The following is a 19,803-nucleotide window of genomic DNA, read 5'->3' as shown; positions in this document are numbered from 1 at the left end:
AATTTGGTGGAGAAAAAAATATATAAATTATAATTTGTGTCATAAAATGAAATATTCAAATATATTCAATATTGACCTTAAATTAAAGATCTCATTCAAATAAAACTAATGGTATAAATTGTATAAATATTTAAGTTATAAATTATAACTTAGCCATCATATAATCTCAATTAGACTTAATTTAATTAGGTACAATTGTATTACTCTTAACTATTACTCTCAGCACCATTGCAACTTCAACATATATTACTATCACTCTCAACTCACAAAATCACTTTTCAGGCCACAGAATCACTTTTCAGGCCATGTATTATTCTCATTCTCACTCTCACTCTCACCATTGTGGATAGCCTTAGCTCACCTCTACTATTTTCCTGCTGTAACGTTGTTAGCTCACATCTATTTAAGATGGAGTCATGAAGTCAACAAGGGGGCAGAAAAAAATATACATTTGTTCTCTTTAACGGAGTGCTCAATCAGCCTTATTTGAGGTCATAGGCTCCTCAATTAGCCTAATCTACCCAATTATTTATTTCTATTATCCAAATACCTCAAAATAGGTAAAGGAAACTTGTACGTACCAGCTTGGTATCAGAGCTTGGCAATGGACCAGCGAGTGGAGAAGATTGAGATCGCCATGGAATCCTTCTCGGACGATCAAAAGGATATCTTGGATCAGATGGCAGAGATGTTCTCCAAACTCAATGCTCGTATAGATCAGATTGTCGGTAAATCTAATACCGAAGGTGCTGAGAATTCTGCTAACAATCTGCGTTTTCAAGAAAGGCATTCTAATGGCAGTGGTAATTTCCTGCACACCAGCTTTTTTGTTCCTAGAACTGTGAAGTTGGACTTTCCACGTTATGGCGGCGGAGAAGATCCAACTAGCTGGTTGTGTAGGGCCGAGCAGTTCTTCCAACTTCACGAGACACCACTCGAAGATCAAGTTTCTTTGGCATCGTTCCACCTCGAGAGCAACGCACATCTATGGTATCTCTTGCTGAAACAAGAGATGGTTCTTGTCTCTTGGGATGATTTCAAAGAGGGACTTGACTTCTGTTATGGTCCTAATCAGTTCGTTGATTTTTTTGGAGAACTTACCAAATTATAGCAGACTGGGGCTGTACAAGAATATCAAAACCATTTTGAGAAACTACTTGCCAAAGTAGGCTCTCTACCCCAAGCACGACAAGTGAGCTGCTTCATCAGTGGGTTAAGGGAGTCAATTCGCACCGATGTGCAGGCCAATCGGCCTAACACTCTATCATCAGCCATTGGGCTCGCTCGTTTGTATGAAGCGAGAGATTTGCCTCAATCACAAGAGAACATGTCACCAAACAAGATGGCGTCACCCCTGCCATCGGTTCAAGTGAAGCAACTCACTGCGACTGAGTTACAAGAGTGAAGAAGAAAAGGGTTATATTTCAATTGTGACGAACTATTCAAGTCGAGACATCGGTGTAAAATTTGTTCATGATATCACCTTGTTGGGAGGAAGAAGATGGCGACGTGGTTATGGAACGAGACATGTGTTGAAGTCGTAGCCTTGAGGACAAGGCGCCATTTTGAAGGGGGAAGGAATTGTTACGTGCTTATAATAATTTCATTGACTGATTCATGGGTCTATTAGCCTTAGTCATGAGTCTGTTATCTATTTGGCTGTTTAGATAATAAACTTATCTAATAAGTTAGTGTAGTACGTGGATTAGTGTAGTACTGTAGTGGGTTGTTTGGGTTGTTGCTATTTTATTGGGTAGTTTAAGTCATGGGTTTTCAGAGTCCTATTTTCCTGCTGTAACGTTGTTAGCTCACATCTATTTAAGATGGAGTCATGAAGTCAATAAGGGGGCAGAAGAAAATATACATTTCTTCTCTTTAACAGAGTGCTAGAGGTCAAAGGCTCATCAATCAGCCTTATCTAAGGTCATAGGCTCCTCAATTAGCCTAATCTACCTAATTATTTATTTATTTCTGTTATCCAAATACCTCAAAATAGGTAAAGGAAACTTGTACGTACCACAACACCTCAATCAAAGAAGATGGGGTGAAAAATGGTGCTTCACCCAGCCCCCTGTTTAAAATAGCACTTAATTACAATTTTTCACACTTGTAAAACAGAGTTGCTCAACCAGGGATGGTTAAGAGTGAGGTTCTTTTTGCGGGTCCTAATGAGATTAGCAAGAGGCAAATTTTGTTGACCCAAAGATTAATGAAGGGAAGGGAAGCTTAAGCTTATAAAAAATTTTGAAGATCCAGTAGAATCAATAAAGCAAGTCATCTGATCCCAGATATAATCACTGCTAATATTCAGTCTGCTTTATGGTTTTCTATGGAGAACAAGATATATGCCAGAAAGGCATATGGTTAGAAAGAGGTTTACTGGCTGCTAATTGGTTTTCTGTAGAAATGCTATGGATAATAGGAATCACCTACATTAATTCCCATGCTATGGTTCACTTGGTTCTCATGTTATTCCTACATCATGTTTGAGCCAATTAATAAGCTAATTATGTGAATAGAAGTTTGAACTTCCTCTAAACCCAACAGAATTTGCACTGCACTCAGATTCTACTGCTTTTCATTTCCAAGAGGCTTAGAAAATACAAAGCAAATCATCTGAAGTAGTTTCTGACTAAACCACAAACTAAGCATACAAAACCCAAAAAGTCCTTTAAACATAATTAGATGAGAAAATACCTGCATAATCCCTAGCTTCCAATGCTTGCTATTTTCTCAAACAGTTTCCAGCTTTCATCTTTATTTAGAGGTCAAGGTTGGTAGAGGAAACCAACTTTTTCTGCACGCGATGCTACTTGATTTATGTGAGTGGTGAGCAATATTCGACTCTCTGATTCCCCATTGATTGGGAATCCGACTTTTAAAGAGTTCCATGCATCAAGGGTCCAAAAATCATCAAGGACCACTAAACATTTCTTTTCTCGCAGGGTAATACAAAGCATCTCTGCTATTTCATCCTTCTTCATTCTTGCAAAATATACCCTTTGATCTTTGGTAGCAGAAATTAGTTTAACAAGAATTTCTTCCAAAATAGCTTTTCCTTGATGTTGCTGAGATATACAGACCCAAACAAAACAATCAAAATGACGCTTAACTTCATCGTGATGGTAAACTTGTTTTGCAAGAGTGGTATTTTCGGAACTCCCCATCCCCCAAATAGAAACCACTCGGAGACATTTTTCTTCTTTCCTCAACTGCATAGACAATACTTTTACTTCATTTCTAAGCCAACAACAATGGGTTCAACAATATGAGGATAAGTTAGCCTTCGCTCTTGTTGCCTTCCAAAAGAAGAAGTGGCACCTCCACTCCCCCTTATTTCCCTTATGTCATAACTTTCCAAATTTGACCTTAACTTTGACAGTTTGGTGGTAATGGTCTCAATTTCAGACCCAATCTTACTGAGATAAAATGCTTCTCTCAGGATGCAAGCAAACCTTTTCAGAACAATCTTCATACTTCCTACCTTCTTAGAAGTCACTTTCAAGTAAAAAGTTTGAATGATATCATCCAAATCATAAGGAGCATCTCTGATATTTGCAACACAAGTGCGTACTACTTCATTGTCAGCTTGTCTTGCATCTGCATCTTTCAGGTAGCTCAGTACCAATTGTAGCTCCATCTGTGCAAGCTAGGGCTGCCCATTGGTTTGGTATTTACCGAACCGATCGATTATCGACCGAAATTTGTTGGTTTGGTAAATCGATTTTTCTTCGTAAGTGATTCTTTGTGGGATTCACTCTCCATTGTATATCAATTATCAAAATCTTTTATTTTTTAGGTCCTTCGTTAAGGATCACCATCGCAAAAAATTAGTCAAATCGGTAATTGTTTACTCATATAAACTATGCAAACAAACAAATATTTTTAAATATTGTTGCTGCTAATTAAATGGCTAAACAATTTCCGATTTAGATAATTTTTTGCATGATTTCCTAAAACATAGACGGTTCCGATCATTGAATGGTATGCCCGAGATAAGATGTTCTCATATATATATTTGTATGTATATTTATAAACCCACTATTAAGTATAAGAATACTTAAGAGATTCTTTGTGAGATCCACTCTCCATTGTATCTCAATGATCGAAACAATTCATTTTTTAGGTCCCTCCTTAAGGATTATCATCGTAAAAAATTAGCCAAATCAGTAATTATTTGTTCATCTAAACTATGCAAACATGCAAACACAATTCGTCAATTAGATTTTAATATTGTTAATACTAATCAAATGGCTAAACAATTTTCGATTTGGATGATTTTTTGCATAGATGATATTTGAATGATTTCCTAAAACATAGATGGTTCCGATCAGAGATGTTCTCATATATATGTATATTTATAACCCCCAATTGCCCAAACCCCAATATGGCCAAACCCCAAAACTAATCAAATTATTATTGGTTGTTCCTACACCATTACTAGCTAGGATATGGTATAGGGTATATATAGAGATACTAGTATAGGGTATATGTATAGGATCTAGGATAGGGTATTGATTACGTATAGTGTATATGGTATTTAATAGGCCATGGGTTTATTTTGAATTTTACGGATTTAAGTGAATTATTGAGGAACAATAAATTTCATTAGGATTTATAATTTAATTATAGTCTAGATAGGTAGAGTTCGAGCCTACGATCGTGTAGACATCAACGGAACTCGAATCAGACTTACGATGGTGAAATTAGGGATGTTCGAAGTTATAAGGGGCAATTTGGTCTTTTCATACAATAGGGATTTAGTATAAAAATCTAAACTTTAGAATTTCTTTCCTTTTCTCCCAAACCAGCCGCAATCCCCCAACTCTTTCTCTTCTCTCTCCTCTCTCATCCCTTCCCGATTTCCTTCTCTTTTTGATCCGCCGCCGTCCGGCGGTGGCTGGCGACGTGGCTGGGCGTTTCATGCTCGCCTTCTCTCCCTCTAGATTTTGATCATCCAAAATCCCAGCCAAAAACCCAGTTGAACACTACCAGACCCGAAACCCCTCTTAGCCGAATTTTCTGACTCCGACGACTTCTCGTCGTCGGGATAGTCCCACAACATTCTTCTGGGCATGCTTCTTCTTTCGGTGATCACCAACAGCTCCAACGACCGCCGCACATGGCGCTTCGAAGCAGGGAAGTCTACGGCTTCCCTAGCTTGATTCCGACGACTCCGACGGTTAATTGTGGCGATTCTGGTCTCATTCTTCTTCTCACTCTGAGCTCTGTCAATTGGTGTAAACGCATAGATCCAATTTTGATCGAGCTGAAAACTCCCAAATCAAACCCTAGAAACTCTATGAGTCTGTGTGAATCGAGGCTGATTGAATATTTAATGCTCTATGTTTTCTCTGTTCTCCCTCCCCATGGCTTCTATGTATTTCGATCTTGGGTTTTGGTGTGCCTCTGTGTGTGGGTATTTGGGAAGATGCAGAATCAGGGGAGAGAAATGAGGAGAAGGCCTGCAAATATCTAAGGATCGAAAATACCGAAATATATCGAAATTCGAAGGATCCGAAAAATGCCAAAATTTGAAAAAATCGATTCAAAAATCGGCATCAAAATCGGTAAGGCCATTTACCGATTCGATCCGACCGATGGACAACCCTAGTGCAAGCTCAACTTGACCGCTAACTCCATTACAGCAGTTGCAGGCTTGCTGTAGGCCCAGCCTAGAAGGCAGGCGGGCTGGGCGACCGCCTAGGGCCCTGGCAAGTATAGGGCCTCATTTTGGTCCACTAGTTTTTAAGCCCAATAAGAAATAAAAAGTCTTCTTTTTTTATTTTTTTATTTGGACTCAATCTTCACTTGTTTTCTTAGTTTTAAGCACATATTTGGACTCCTCCTCCAAATAGATAGACCTCTCTTTTTAAAATAAAGCAGCCCAATTTTTTTTTTTTTTTTATAAATGTGTAATTTTCTTTAAAATAAGGTTTATTATAACCTTTGAGACCACCCACACGATTAAGACACAGAATGTCACCGCAATGCCCAAGATGGCGCTTAAACTCGATATGGCTAAGGCGTATGACCGAGTGAAATGGAGTTTTCTAGAAGCTATAATGCTGAAAATGGGTTTTCATGAGCAATGGGTTGGAAGAATCATGGACTGTATCACCACTGTACAGTTTTCGATACTCTGGAGAGGGATTCCATTGGGCCACATTACCCCACAACGGGGCCTGCGTCAAGGCTGCCCTCTATCCCCTTATTTATTCTTGCTATGCGCAGAGGGGTTTAGTTCCTTGCTCCACGCTGCAGAACGGAGGAATCTCATCCAGGGAGTCAAAGTGGGCCACTCCGCCCCCCCTATCACGCATCTGTTCTACGCCGATGATAGTCTCTTGTTTGCGGAGGCGACAATTGCGGCTGCTTAGGAAATCAAACAGATATTGAAGGTATATGAAGAAACCTTTGGACAAGTTGTGAATTTCTCCAAGTCTGCTATTTGTTTTAGCAAGAATGTTGAGCATTTATACCGCACAATTATTTCCCAAGTATTGGGTGTCCCGATTGTCCAATGCCATGAAAAATATCTGGGGTTGCCTACAGTAGTGGGAAAAGGAAAAGAACACCTGTTTCACCCATTAAAAGATCGGGTGTGGCAGCGGCTTAATGGGTGGCAAGAAAAATTGCTCTCTAAGGCGGGGAAGGAGGTGCTTCTGAAGGCGGTGATACAGGCCATCCCCACCTACTCTATGAGCTTTTTTCGATTATCCAAGAAGACATGCAGAGAGCTCACCTCCTTAGTTTTGCGGTTCTGGTGGGGAAATAAGAACAATCAGGGTTTGCATTGGCTAAAATGGGGGAGAATGTGTGGTTCGAAGTTGGAGGGAGGGCTGGGTTTCAGGGAAGTGGAGAGTTTCAACAAAGCTCTGTTAGCAAAGCACGGCTGGAGGATGTTAACAACACCGAATGCTTTGGTATGCCGGGTTCTCAAAGGAAAATACTTCCCTCTTGAGCAGTTTACAAATGCTTCTCTGGGCTCTAGGCCTTCACTGTTTTGGAGGTCTCTGTTATGGGCTAGGGAATTACTTCTGGCTGGTATGAGATGGAGAGTGGGCACGGGTGAGAACATTTCAGTATATGAGGATGGATGGTTACCCTCTCCGACCACTTTCCGAGTGCAGTCTCCTCGCTCGCTTGCCACTGACCTTCGTGTAAGCGACCTCATCACCGATGGGAGTAAGTGGAACTATGATCTCATTTATGCGCATTTTGCTCTTTCTGAGGCTGACATGATGGTCAGCATCCCTCTCAGCCGAATGCATGTGGCGGACACCCAAATATGGCATTATTCGAAGAATGGCTGCTACTCGGTTAAAAGTGGATACTGGTTGGCTGTCAATGAGAAGCGGAAGGCTGGGGGTGCAGAGGGATCCTCTCATAACTCTCAGGAAAGTTTCTGGAGGGGGGTGTGGAAGCTCAAAATTCCTGGAAAGGTCAAGCTTTTCTTGTGGCGCTGGTGCTCTGGAACTCTCCCTTGCAATGCTAATTTGTTTCAGCGTAACATTCGTGCGGATCCTTTTTGTCCCTGCTGCCATCATCGGGCTGAGACTTCCTTACATGCCATCTGGGAATGCAAAGGTGCCAAAGCCATCTGGAGACAATCCTCTTTGAGTGCGGCTGTGGGTTGGCCAATGGGGGGGTCGGCTATTGAATTTTGTCAATATGCTCAGCGGGTTCTTTCCATGGATGAGCTGACCCTCTTCACCTTACTTTGCTGGGGTATTTGGAACTTGAGGAATAATTGGGTCTATAACAATGTTAGAGAGGTGCCTGAGGATGTCTATCGTCGTTTGGTTCACTTTGCAATGGATTTCAAGGAAGCCAATTCGAGTTTGGTGGAGCAGAGGTGTGTGAGACCTGGGCCAGGCCGGTGGGAAAAACCGCCAGAGGGGATAGTGAAAATTAATGTGGACGGGGGAGTTCTAAGTGGCCACCGGCGCTACGGGCTGGGCGTCGTAATTCGCGACAGCTCTGGCAATGTTCAGGTGGCAGCGACCAAGCAGGTGCCGGGATCCTTCTCGCCACAAGTCACTGAACTTCTAGCCGCGGTGATGGGGCTCACACTGGCACTGGATTTGGGCGCTCAGCGCATCATACTCGAGATGGATGCTGAATTCGCAGTCAGCTGTATTAATAAGGAAGGTCCCTATATGCATGCAGATGGTGTTTTAGTGGAGGAAATTAAGCTACTTTTGGCCTCCTTTGCGGGAGCTACTTGCCAGTTTCGTAGTCGCAAGACCAATTTGGTGGCTCACCAATTAGCTCAGTTTGCCAAGACCCACATGGGTGTTTGTTTTTGGACTGATGCAATGCCTTTATGGCTTTGTGAAGCAGTGAACACTGATCTTTGATTAATAAATTGCCACAGCTTCTTCTCAAAAAAAGTTACATCTAACTTTTTTTCACTAGTTTTTCTTGTCTCTCTCTATCTCTTGCTATGTCTTCTCTGTCTTTCTTTTTTTTGCTCTTGCTTTTTTTGTTCAATTAGTTTTTATTTATCATAAAATTTATTAGAGATATTAGTAAAAGATTATTTGGGTGGTAAATTTTTATCCAACAATTGTTTATTATTAATTTTTTTTGTTTATACAAAAGGCCTCAACTTTGATTTTCGCCTAGGGCCTCCTAGTTTCTTCGACCGGCCTTGGCTTGCTGCGAGATGAACCCTGCCAAAGGCTTGATCCCTTCAGCCACAATTGCAACAACAGCATCAGCCATATTCTCTAATGGTCTAGCTTCTTCTTTTTTCTCCTTCAGTTTTTGGGATTGATAGAAATGTTGTTACCAGCAATGGAGCTAGAATGAAAGTGTCTCTGTTTATATATCAAGTCCCGTCAACAAAGTGTCTTCACTCTATATATTCTATAATTAATTAATTTGATATCTACAAGACAAGTTGCCGGCCGACAGCGACAAAGTGAAGTTAAAGACTTAAAGGTGTGTGAGGAACTTTCGTTACAACTTCTTAATTACAACTTCTTCTGTTTATAGCTGGAAGTTTTTAACTTTTTCCTTTGAGACAAAACATTGTTGAATTTTAAGTTGATTGTGGGGTCTTTTATCAACGTTCATTGATTTCACCGCTCAAGTGGGAACGCAACATATGGTTGGCACTTGGCAGTGGCAGAAAGGTTGGGATAAGATACAACACTGACCAATTAGGGCTCTCTACTGATTTTTGTTTTTTGTTTTTTAACATACAAATAGAGATAGATGAACCACACAATTAACATTTGGCATTGGGGCTCTCTAGTCTCACATCAAAAGGGGCCAGGGCAGTCCGGTCCATCGCATTCCCAACACCTTAATCAAAGAAGATGGGGGGAAATCACCCATTAGTCAAGTTCTGGAGTAGTGCAAACCCACCAGTCCAATACAAAACCCATATTCGAAATTTAAATCATTCTGATCCATACAAATTAGATGATAGCTAACTAAATTGTTAGCATGTAAATTAAGAAATTAAGCTACAATCTCTAAGTTAGTGTTTTGCTTAACCTATAAATACAATGGGTTCATTATGTGAGCAGCCACACTTAGCTCTGCCTGAGTATTCAATACTTATTTCCATTTCTAAGCTCTTAGTGTGCTAATCATCAACAAGTACACAGATTGGTTAATTACCCAATTCTATAGTAAATTATCGATCAACAGAGAGAAATTCCGTTGAACATAAACGAAGCTTAACAAATATACAGCAAACGGAAAATGATCGAACACTATGCTTTTTGTTACAACACACTAATTAACCCGTTTCATACTTTGATTTTTACATTTGGGAGGTTTAGATTTAAAAAATTTGTAAACATAACAATTAACTTACAATAAAAGTGGCAATTAATAGAAAGCGTGAAGTCCCAGAAAAGATGAGTTGTTAGATGGCTTGGATGGCTTCCCTTGCAAAAGCCATGTTCACATCTGTTGTACGCTGCAGGAAAAAGATCTGTACATAATGAGAAATGTTGAAGTGAGCGGAAGATGTAATATAGGTGCTTCAAGCCTCTCTTTCTTTTCTTTTTCTTTTTTCTTGGCAAAAAAGGTGCTTCAATCAAGCCTTCAACCAAAGAAAAAACATAATTAATGTGGGAACAAAAATAGTTTGTTCACGCAGTTGGTGGGTAGCCCTGTTGGAAAGGCCGTAGAGTTTGCTCCTTTGCACCTAAGTTCGATTCTCCATCCTCCTAAAACTAAAAAATAAAAAAAAATAGTCTGTTCACCCCATTAGTCAAGGATCACCCAACCCCCTGTTTAAATGAGCACTTGAATACAATTTTTCACACTTGTAAAACAGAGTTTCTTATGGCCAAAAAAAAAAAAAAAAAACCAGAGTTGCTTAACCAAAGAGGGTTAGGAGTGAGGTTCTTTTTGCTGGTCCTAATGAGATGAGCAAGAGGCAAATTTTATTTAGCCAAAGATTTCATGAAGGGAAAGGAAGCGTAATTCTTATCAAATATTTAGAAGATCTTGTAGAATCAATTTAGCACGTCATTTGATCCCAGATATAATCACTACTAACATTTAGTCTAAGAGCACTAGAACTATATTCTGTGCAAATTGCAATCAATGCTCTAGATTATGCAATATTAAGTCTGACCGGTGTATTAGATATGGGGTGGAGGATTGACTGATTACAACAGGACTTCTGTAACATGGAAAAAAATTTTGAAATTTTATTTGTGTAATTGGGTTCTTTTTGGTTCAATACATGGCTTTACATCTACATAGCCTACATGTTAGGACATAATATACGATCCAACTATGTTTATCAATGTAAAAGTCTAAGAGCTTTTGTTAAATTGTTTCTTATGCATAGAATTCATACATATGGTTTGCCTTGGAGAACAAGTTATTTGCCAGAAAGGCATATTAATTAGAAAGGGATTTACTGGCTGCTGATTTGTTTATGTAGAGATGCAGGATAATAGAATTCACCTACATTAATTATGTTTGCAGTTGTTTTGAGTGGAATTGACAAAGTGCTCAATGTGTGGTACCAGAAGAAATCCCACTAAATGAGATTAGAAACAAATTGGCCTTTCAAGGAGCGGAAAGATATAATTTTGTCTCTCTACTGCTTAGAGTTGCCTTAGCTAATTATGTGAATAGAAGTTTGAACTTTCTCTAAACTCATCCAAAATTGCAGTGCAAACAGATCCTACAGCTTTTCATTTCCAAAAGGCTTGTAAAATACAAAGCAAAAAATCCGAAGTAGTTTCTAAGTAAACCACCAACTAAGCAATCCAAAGTAGTCCCTAAAGACAACATCTTACAGAAATGACCAATCCAAAGTAGTCCCTAAGCACATATCCAGCCAAGAAACAATACTGTGGGACCTAAATTTCTTACACAAATAATCAGGATAATTGAATCGGGCCAAAGGAAGAGAATAAAAAGGATATTGGGCTTCATTTGAAGTGGAAGAGGAAATAAGCCCAAAGTTCAGCCCAATAAACAGAGATGAAAAAAGCCCAAATCCATGTTAAACAGTAAACAAAGTGCAACGTTCTTATTATTTAATAATAAGAACGTTGTGATCAGAATTAAACGGACATTCAAGGACCATTCATCTCATGTAGGACGTGGGAACATGAATACGAGAATAAAGGAAACGTTACTCGATCAGAACGTCATATAAATAGTTGATACAAACGAACTTAAAGGTACGCACATTCTTTATTATAAAAATAGCGAAAAAGCAAAAAAGTACTAACTTTGGCATCAAAGTGTTTATTGCAAGTGACGTCCCCTTTTTTTTCAAAGGAAAGAAGTTCTTCATCCAATTTCGTCAACCTTTTAATCAAGTAATTCAACCACCTTTGTTATTGTGGGCTAACAAATTCTTTCTTAGAATTTTAGTTCCAACAAATACCAAAAAAACAGAAAAGCACATCCTGGACCTGACAGTAAAACCTCCATACTAGAATGATCTCCTAGCAACTGCATATTAACTGGAGAATCAGAAACCGTAGAAACAAAACCAGAATCAAAAGTATGGGGGTTCACATCCCCAACAGAATCCCGCAATGAGCATGAGTTTCTAGGATTCTTAGCGCCACTGCTTGAAGGTAAATTCTCTGGAAAAATCAAAGACACAAGTATTAATGATGTCAACCGTTGTCTACTTGAGAACTTGAAACCTTCAAGTGAAACTTCTGGGATGAGGCCTCTAAAGTCTAAAGGTTCATCACTAAGCAATAATTGCATTGCACTCTAGAACTCCCAATACTCTTCTTTTAACAAATACTAACGAGATTGCATTCTACATTTTGTTTGAAAAGGGAAAATCCAAGCTAAACAAACCTACAAATGTTCACAAGTAGTGAACTAAATTTCACTTCCAGTCACTTATACTCACAATTTTCCTTTTCAATAAAATAGGGTCATTTGAAAAGCATTTTTAACTTACAAAAATTCCAAAAACTGGTGTTGAGCTAAGGAAAAGAGACCAAAGTTTGTGTTTGGCAGCTGAGAAAATGTAAGAAACTAAATCCTCGATCTCTCCCTCACCTGAGTTTAGTACATCCATTTTTATGTTAAATGAGCTGAATTCTTAATGACCCAGAAAAAAATAAAAAAGAATACAAGGCCCAATATTGAAATCCAGAGAATATAACGAAACGGGGCCAAGGCCCAAACTAACAAACTAACTAGCAAACAAACCCAAAGCATCCTCAAAAAGGACAGTAAAACAACTCTGAGAAGGATGCTCATATACACCAGACAGCAAGACCTAAGTCCAAAGAGAGCAGCAAGACGATCCGCCACTTGATTCCTTTCTCTGTACACATGAGAAAAACGGCACTCCCAATGAAAGCCTTGCAAGCTTCAACCAGAGAACCACGAGAATTGCAATGCTTGAGTGGCATGAGTTTGTTCTCTCTCTCTCTCTCTCTCTCTCTCTCTCTCTCTCTCTCTCTCTCTCTCTTATGTTTGCTTGAGTGGGACTCCTGGCATGCTTCTCAAAACCATAATGTTGGTGTATATTAAATGAGAAGCTTTTGCTTGTCATATGTTTTAGCAATTGTTCATGGCCCTTTGAGTTTGAGGGCATACACAAGAAGCATGACAGACACCTAAAAGGGATGGATGGATGGAGCAGTTATAACTTGTACAACAGGAATCACTTTATGTGGCCTGGGCGTCTCCCTTTGTTTAGGGAAAAAGCCTTCTCTACAACTGAAAGACATTATTTAAGGTAAATTCTATTAATAGCACCCTTATATTTTACTCATTATGCCCAACATCATTTGGTCTAGTGCCGTTTCTCTCATAGTAAACGCATGTTGCAAGGCTCTTTTACATTTTGCACGAATTCGGCAACAGAGAAAAGCCCATAGAGCAAAACCAACGTTACTACATATATACAATAAGCTGAATTCTTAACGACCAAGAAAATAGAATACAAGACTGGCCCAATATTGAAATCCAGAAAATATTTAGCAGTCTAATTAAATTTGAGAAATTTAAAACCTTGACATTAAACTATTCTATCAGAAAAAAAAAAAAATATTCTGCATATTCTCAATCTATAATACCCCGCATATTCTCAATGAATGGGATATATACTTAGAGAAGGCACGTGTTTGATTTTGTAGAAATCCTCTCCTCCTTCCCCAAGCCTACTGCAGAATGTACGAGGCATGACATTGATGGTTAATTCCTTGAGGGTAGTAACATACTGAAGCCCATCTGGAACTGCCCTCAGTTGTAGACAATATTGAATGTGCAATCTGCAGAGACTAGGCATGGCTCCTTTCTCCACCCTCCACTCCTTTAATTCATGTAAAGAAACAAGGCAAAGAAATTCAAGATGAGGAAAGCCTCCTTGGGAGCAAACCAATGAATGCATCCTACCATAATTACTGCAAAGGTCAAGCATTCTTAAGTGTGGCAGCTTCTCCAGTATTTCTATCTGCTCTTCCTTGAGATGAGTTCCAAACAGCTTTATCTTGGTGAGGTTTGGATAACGCAGGAGGTCTTCCGGTAACTCCTTGATTGGCCCGTCCAGTTTCAGCTTGTATATATGAGGACAGCTTAATACCATCCTTCGTAATACCTCTGCATTAAACCAAGACTTGACAGACAGAGACCGAAGACTCTTAAATGTGATGCTCGCAGATTCCAAGACTTCCTCCACCTCTTCCAAGGGTGTGCTTGCTTCCACTTCCATGTCCAATTTTCTAAGATTGGTTAGTCCAGCAAGATCTTTCAAATCCCAATTGGAGCTCTTAACATTTACTAACGTCTGCAAATTGCCGAGACTACCCAATCGCAACAATACTACTTTAAATATACCTTTGACACGGTAATTCCAGGGTAAATATAAATGTCTCAATTGCTCCAGCTTCCATATGATATTTGGGATGACCACCGATTCACCAAGGAGTTTACCACAACGTAAATCTAGAGTTTGCAAACATACCAAGTTACCTACAGATGATGGTGACCCTTTTAAATAATGACTATCCTTTAGACTGAGAAATCGCAAGTGGACTAGACTCCCAATTTCACTTGGCAGCCATATTTTTCCCTGCATACCTTCAAACTTCAAAACTCGAAGCAATTTGAAGTCCTTGAACAGTGATCTCATTAATTGTTTATTCCACTTTGGGGAAAACTTTGGTGGAGTAAAGTATAGAAGAGACCTAACGTGACCATCTCTTGTCATAGGAACTAATTTGTTAACTGCATTGTCCAAGTAGATGGCAAGTCTTCGGACTTTACCAATTATTAGTGCTGCCTTGGTTACTGCGGCAGAAAAATTGGCAATATGGAGAAAATTCTCCTCTTCCGCTTTTAGTAAGCACAAGTCTCGCATAAGGTCATGAAGACGACATGTTTTTATCCTCTTAGTCAAACCATATTTCCCAACTTGAACCATACACCTTTCCACCAACTCGCATAAGCAATTGTATGATACATCTTCCATTAATTCCACTAAACCATGTCTTTTCGATGTCAAAGATATAAAACCTTCTGCGATCCACAATTGAGTCAACATTTTCACTGGTATCTCAAAATCCTCTGGAAAATGGCCTAAATACAAAAAACATAATTTTAAGAGATATGGTAAGTCATCATAACTCAATGCCAACACCCATGATGCTCCTTCATACCCTTGACCTTTGTATTCTTCTTCAAGAGCTGTGCCTCTCCTTATATATACATTAGCATTCATATGCACCTGCTCCCATTCATCAATTGTTTCCTTTGAAGCTAGGATTCCTCCGAGCACTGTAACGGCTAATGGCAAACCTACACAATGTTGAAGCATCTTCTCTCCTAACTCTTTCTTCTTTGTATAAATTTCGGAGTCTAATAAAATAAAAAAACCAAAATCAACTGCATTCCTCATACTAAAAATTTCACAGTATAAATACATATATATACATATATCATTAAGAGAATATCACGTTATAACTTATAAGACCTCCATTTAATTTGTGTCTTCCAATGAACCTAATATAACTTCTTAATTGAAACCTTATATACAGAGAAAAGCAGGCGCACCACAATTTTGACATGTGTACTTCTTGTATATGTGAGAGAATTAATGTGATGAATTTATAGGAACTATTAGAGTTCCGAAAACAGTAAAATATAAGTTTTGTTGACTTTATGTGCAAAATTTCAATGTTATTTTATTTTAACTATCAAAATTTTTATGTTATTTCATTTTAAATACTAAATTTCATTGTAAATACCAACTTTAAAAAACATGGTCCTACCGAGCACTCGCGAGAAATATATATAGATATTTCTTTTTTTTTTTATAAACTCAACTGTGACGGTACAACAGTCACAATTTTTTTACTGATTTTCTTTTTCAGTGTTTATGAGACTTAAGCTTTAATGTTTAATTAGCCTATGGGTTATAGAACTTCATCCCCAAAGCCTAAATTAAAAGCATTAAACCCTCAAAAACTTTGAATTTTTATGGATTTCATAAAGTTACAACATTGACTATTGGACAGTCTCAGCTATATAGCAAACCGGAAAAAAAAAAAAAAAAAACCAACGGAAAACCACCAAGCGCTAGACACTTTAATTGGTCAAGCGATCGGTATTCAAAGATTCACGTTTTGTACAGATTTGTAATCTAATCCAATGTCTTAGTCTAAGGATGGTGTAGTGTATATATATAGATTTATAAAGACTTTTGTACGTAGACTTTTTTTAAGTGATAGATTTTTGCAGAATTTATGGATCTTCACAGAATTCTATAGAATCTATAGAAATTCTTAAAAATCTGCAGGAGAGAGGTCGGATTTATAATGACTTTGAAATACACATAAAAGTCTTTCAAAGTCATTACAAATTCATCATTAAATGAATTCCATAAAAGTCAATGACTTTTTAAATACACAGATTTTTACAGACTTTTAAAAGTCTTAATTGAATACCACATGACTTTTATAGACTTCTTAAAACTCTTACGTGAATACACATAGACTTTTATAGACTTTTTTAAAATCTTTAAAAGTCTTAATTAAATACCACATGACTTTTAAACTCTACAAAAGTCTTTTAAAATCCATATACAATACACCCCACTAAGTTACCTAAATTTTCAAAAAGAAATTAGTGTCTTACTGCTTTACTGAAAAACTATTGGTATTTAACCCTAATTTTCTATAAAATATATTCCAAAGAAAATTTTTTTCCTTACAAATGTAATGCTAAATGGAATATGATCGATAGTTTCTATTTGGGCTCAATATATATATATAAATAAGAAAGTAAAGATGTTAATTAACAAAAAGCCTGGATGAGAAAATACCTGCATAATCCCTTCTAATGTTTGATATCTTCTCAAAAAGTTCCCAACTTTCACTTTCATTCAGTGGCCGGGGTTGGTGGAGGAAACCATTTTCTTCAGTTGCATGAGAAACTACTTCTCTTTTGCGAGTGGTAAGCAATATCCGACTCTCTGATTCCCCATTGATTGGAAATCCAACTTTTAAAGAGTTCCACGCATCAAGGGTCCAAATGTCATCGAGGACCACTAAACATTTCTTTTCTCGTAAGGTAATACAAAGCTTCTCTGCTATTTCATCCTTCTTCATTTTTGCAATTTCTTCCCTTTGATCTTTGGTAGCAGAAATTAGTTTAACAAGAATTTCTTCCAAGACAGTTCTTCCATGACATTGTTGAGATATACACACCCAAGCAAAACAATCAAAATGACGCTTAACTTGATCATCACAGTAAACTTGTTTTGCAAGAGTGGTCTTTCCGGAACCCCCCATTCCCCAAATAGAAACCACTCGGAGACATTTTTCTTCTTTCCTCAACTGCATAGACAATATTTTTACGTCATCCTCTAACCCAACAACATTGGGTTCAACAACATGAGGATAAGTTAGCCTTCGCTCTTGTTGCCTCTCAAAAGAAGAAGTGGCACCTCCACTCCCCCTTGTTTCCCTTATGTCATAACTTTGCAAATTTGACCTCAACTTCGACAGTTTGGTGGTAATGGTCTCAATTTCAGATCCAATCTTACTGAGATAAATTGCTTCTCTCGGGCTGCAAGCAAACCTTTTCGGAACAATCATCACACTTCCTCCCTTCTTGGAAGTCACTTTCAAGTAAAAAGTTTGAATGGCATCGTCCAAATCATAAGCAGCATCTCTAATACTTGCAACACAAGTGCGTACAACTTCACTGTCTGCTTGCCTTGCATCTGCATCTTTCAGGAAGCTCAGCACCAATTGTAGCTCCATCTGTGCAAGCTCAACTTGACCGCTTACTCCACTAAAGAACTTGGCTTGTTGCAAGATGAACTCTCCCAAAGGCTTGATCCCTTGAGCCACAATTGCAACAACAGCCTCAGCCATATTCTCTGATGTTCTAGCTGCTTCTTTTTTCTCCTTCAGTTTTTGAGATTGATGGAAGTGTTGTTACCAGCAGTGGAGGTAGAATTAAAGTGACTTCAGTTTTCTCTCCTGTTTTTAGATTGATATCGGAACTGGAGAAGGCTCTTCCCCGTTTATATGTGAAGTCCCGTCAACCAAGTCGATCGCTTCCCTTTGCAAATCCTTTAAATTAATTTGATCTATTCAGCTAATGCTCCACTAATCAATTTTTGTAATAATAATTTAGTGAATCAAATTTCCCACTTGTTCAACTTGCATCACATGGAGATTAATTAGTCCAATCTGCTGTCAAAATTCAATTAAAATTAAATATTGTGTGGCTCTTCTTCTATCCACCGTCATCTACGCACAAGCACATGGTATTTGTCTAGCCTTTAGTTTTGTTTTTTGTTAGTTAATTGATTGAGTTAATTACGCCTTAATCTTTAAGATATTCCTTAAGATACACGTATGCATCAAAATAATACTTCAGATGGCAATAATGGCACCGTATATAAAATACACTAACATGCACCATATATGTGGATTACTTTTTGTTTTAATATATTGGTTGAAAAAAATAAATAATATAGGAAACAGCTACCACTAGCACCTTTGCATGTCTTGTTTAATGAGATAGTGATGGGTGGTTTGAGGTGTGTAATGAGGGTATTATGGTCATTTGGGTTAGGGGTTAGAATTGTAATTTAATAAAGAGAAATTTGCACAAATACCATCCAGATTATAAGGGGTGTGTGCATTTACCACCCAAACAAAAAAATTTTACTAATTGCCACCCAGACTTTGTGTCGTGTAATAATGTGGCACCTCCATCACATTCCGTCAGTTATTCTGTTAAAATCTTAAAGTGTTTTCGTAAAATCATATATAAAGGTTTTAGAAAAAAAAAAAATCTCATAAAAATATTTATTTAAAACTAAAATTTTGAAAAATTAAAAATAATTAATTAAACCTAACCTTCCCTTTCCCCACCCAGCCCCTAACCCAAAAGAGCAAAGGAGGAATTGCTTCCATTTTGGTCCGTCAAAAGCCGGCCACGGCGTCGTCCCAAAAGCTGACAAATTTGCATTGTATATCCTCCCCTCCACTCTATCCCTTCTCGATCTTTTTCCCTCTCTCTCTCTCTCTCTCACGACATTATACCACCCAGCCCCGCCCCTCCCCCTCCGCCTCTTTCAGTTGCTCCCGGTACGACACCGTCTTCTCCGCATTTAATCAGATTTTCAATGAGGAAGAGAGAGAGAGAAGATGGGAGAGTGGTGGGGGGAGGGTTGAAGATCGGCCGACGCCGGAAAATGGTTGGGGTTAGGATTGGCTGCAATCATGTTGGGGGAGGAGGGGTTATTATTATTATTATTATTATTATTTTGGACTGAGGGGTGGGATTACATTTGGTGTGTTCTTTAATTTTTAATTTTTTTAATTTGATTAAACTTTAAAACTAATATATTTGTTAAAACAAAATGAGTGAGAAAAAACTTTAATTTTTAAAATTTTTATTTAAGGTTAAAATAGGAAGTTTGGTGAAAAAATATGATGATTTAACAAAAGATGTCTTGTCAACTAGGTGCCACATTGCTACATGGTATAAATTAAGTGTGGGTGGCAATTAGTAAAAATTAATTTGTTGTTTGGGTGGTAAATGCACACACCCCTTATAGTTTGAGTGATATTTGTGTAAATTTCTTATTTCTCTTTAATAAATGAGGGGGAAGAGTGTGCAAATAGCCGCACTCTAATAATTAAGTCTTTTTTATATGATGATCATGTAACATTTTAGTCAATTAACTTTTCGTAAGACCAAACTGCAATCTTAATAAATTACAAGGTTGTGAATCATGTGATTGTCAAATTAGGAGGAGGAGGACTTTAAGTGAATACTAACTATAGGGATAAAAAAAACATATCGCCCAAA

The 19,803-nt window shown here is 38.1% G+C and overlaps 1 protein-coding gene and 1 pseudogene across 1 annotated transcript; both read right to left on the bottom strand.

The window, feature by feature from the left end:
- Positions 1-2,708: 2,708 nt before the first annotated feature.
- Positions 2,709-3,640, bottom strand: LOC147291051 (putative disease resistance protein At1g50180 pseudogene; annotated as a pseudogene).
- A 4,997-nt stretch (positions 3,641-8,637) lies between these two features.
- Positions 8,638-17,849, bottom strand: LOC147291050 (putative disease resistance protein At1g50180). Its single transcript, XM_086235863.1, has 4 exons — positions 16,793-17,849; positions 13,579-15,327; positions 11,923-12,086; positions 8,638-8,763 (listed from the first exon to the last, which is right to left on the bottom strand). Exons 1-4 carry the CDS (start codon positions 17,847-17,849, stop codon positions 8,638-8,640), a joined length of 3,096 nt encoding a protein of 1,031 aa, XP_086091989.1.
- Positions 17,850-19,803: the final 1,954 nt, after the last annotated feature.

This window comes from Dryas octopetala, chromosome 3, assembly GCF_963921425.1.
Source record: "Dryas octopetala chromosome 3, drDryOcto1.1, whole genome shotgun sequence".
NCBI classification, from domain to species: domain Eukaryota; kingdom Viridiplantae; phylum Streptophyta; class Magnoliopsida; order Rosales; family Rosaceae; genus Dryas; species Dryas octopetala.
This window is presented reverse-complemented; position numbering and strand designations above follow the sequence as displayed.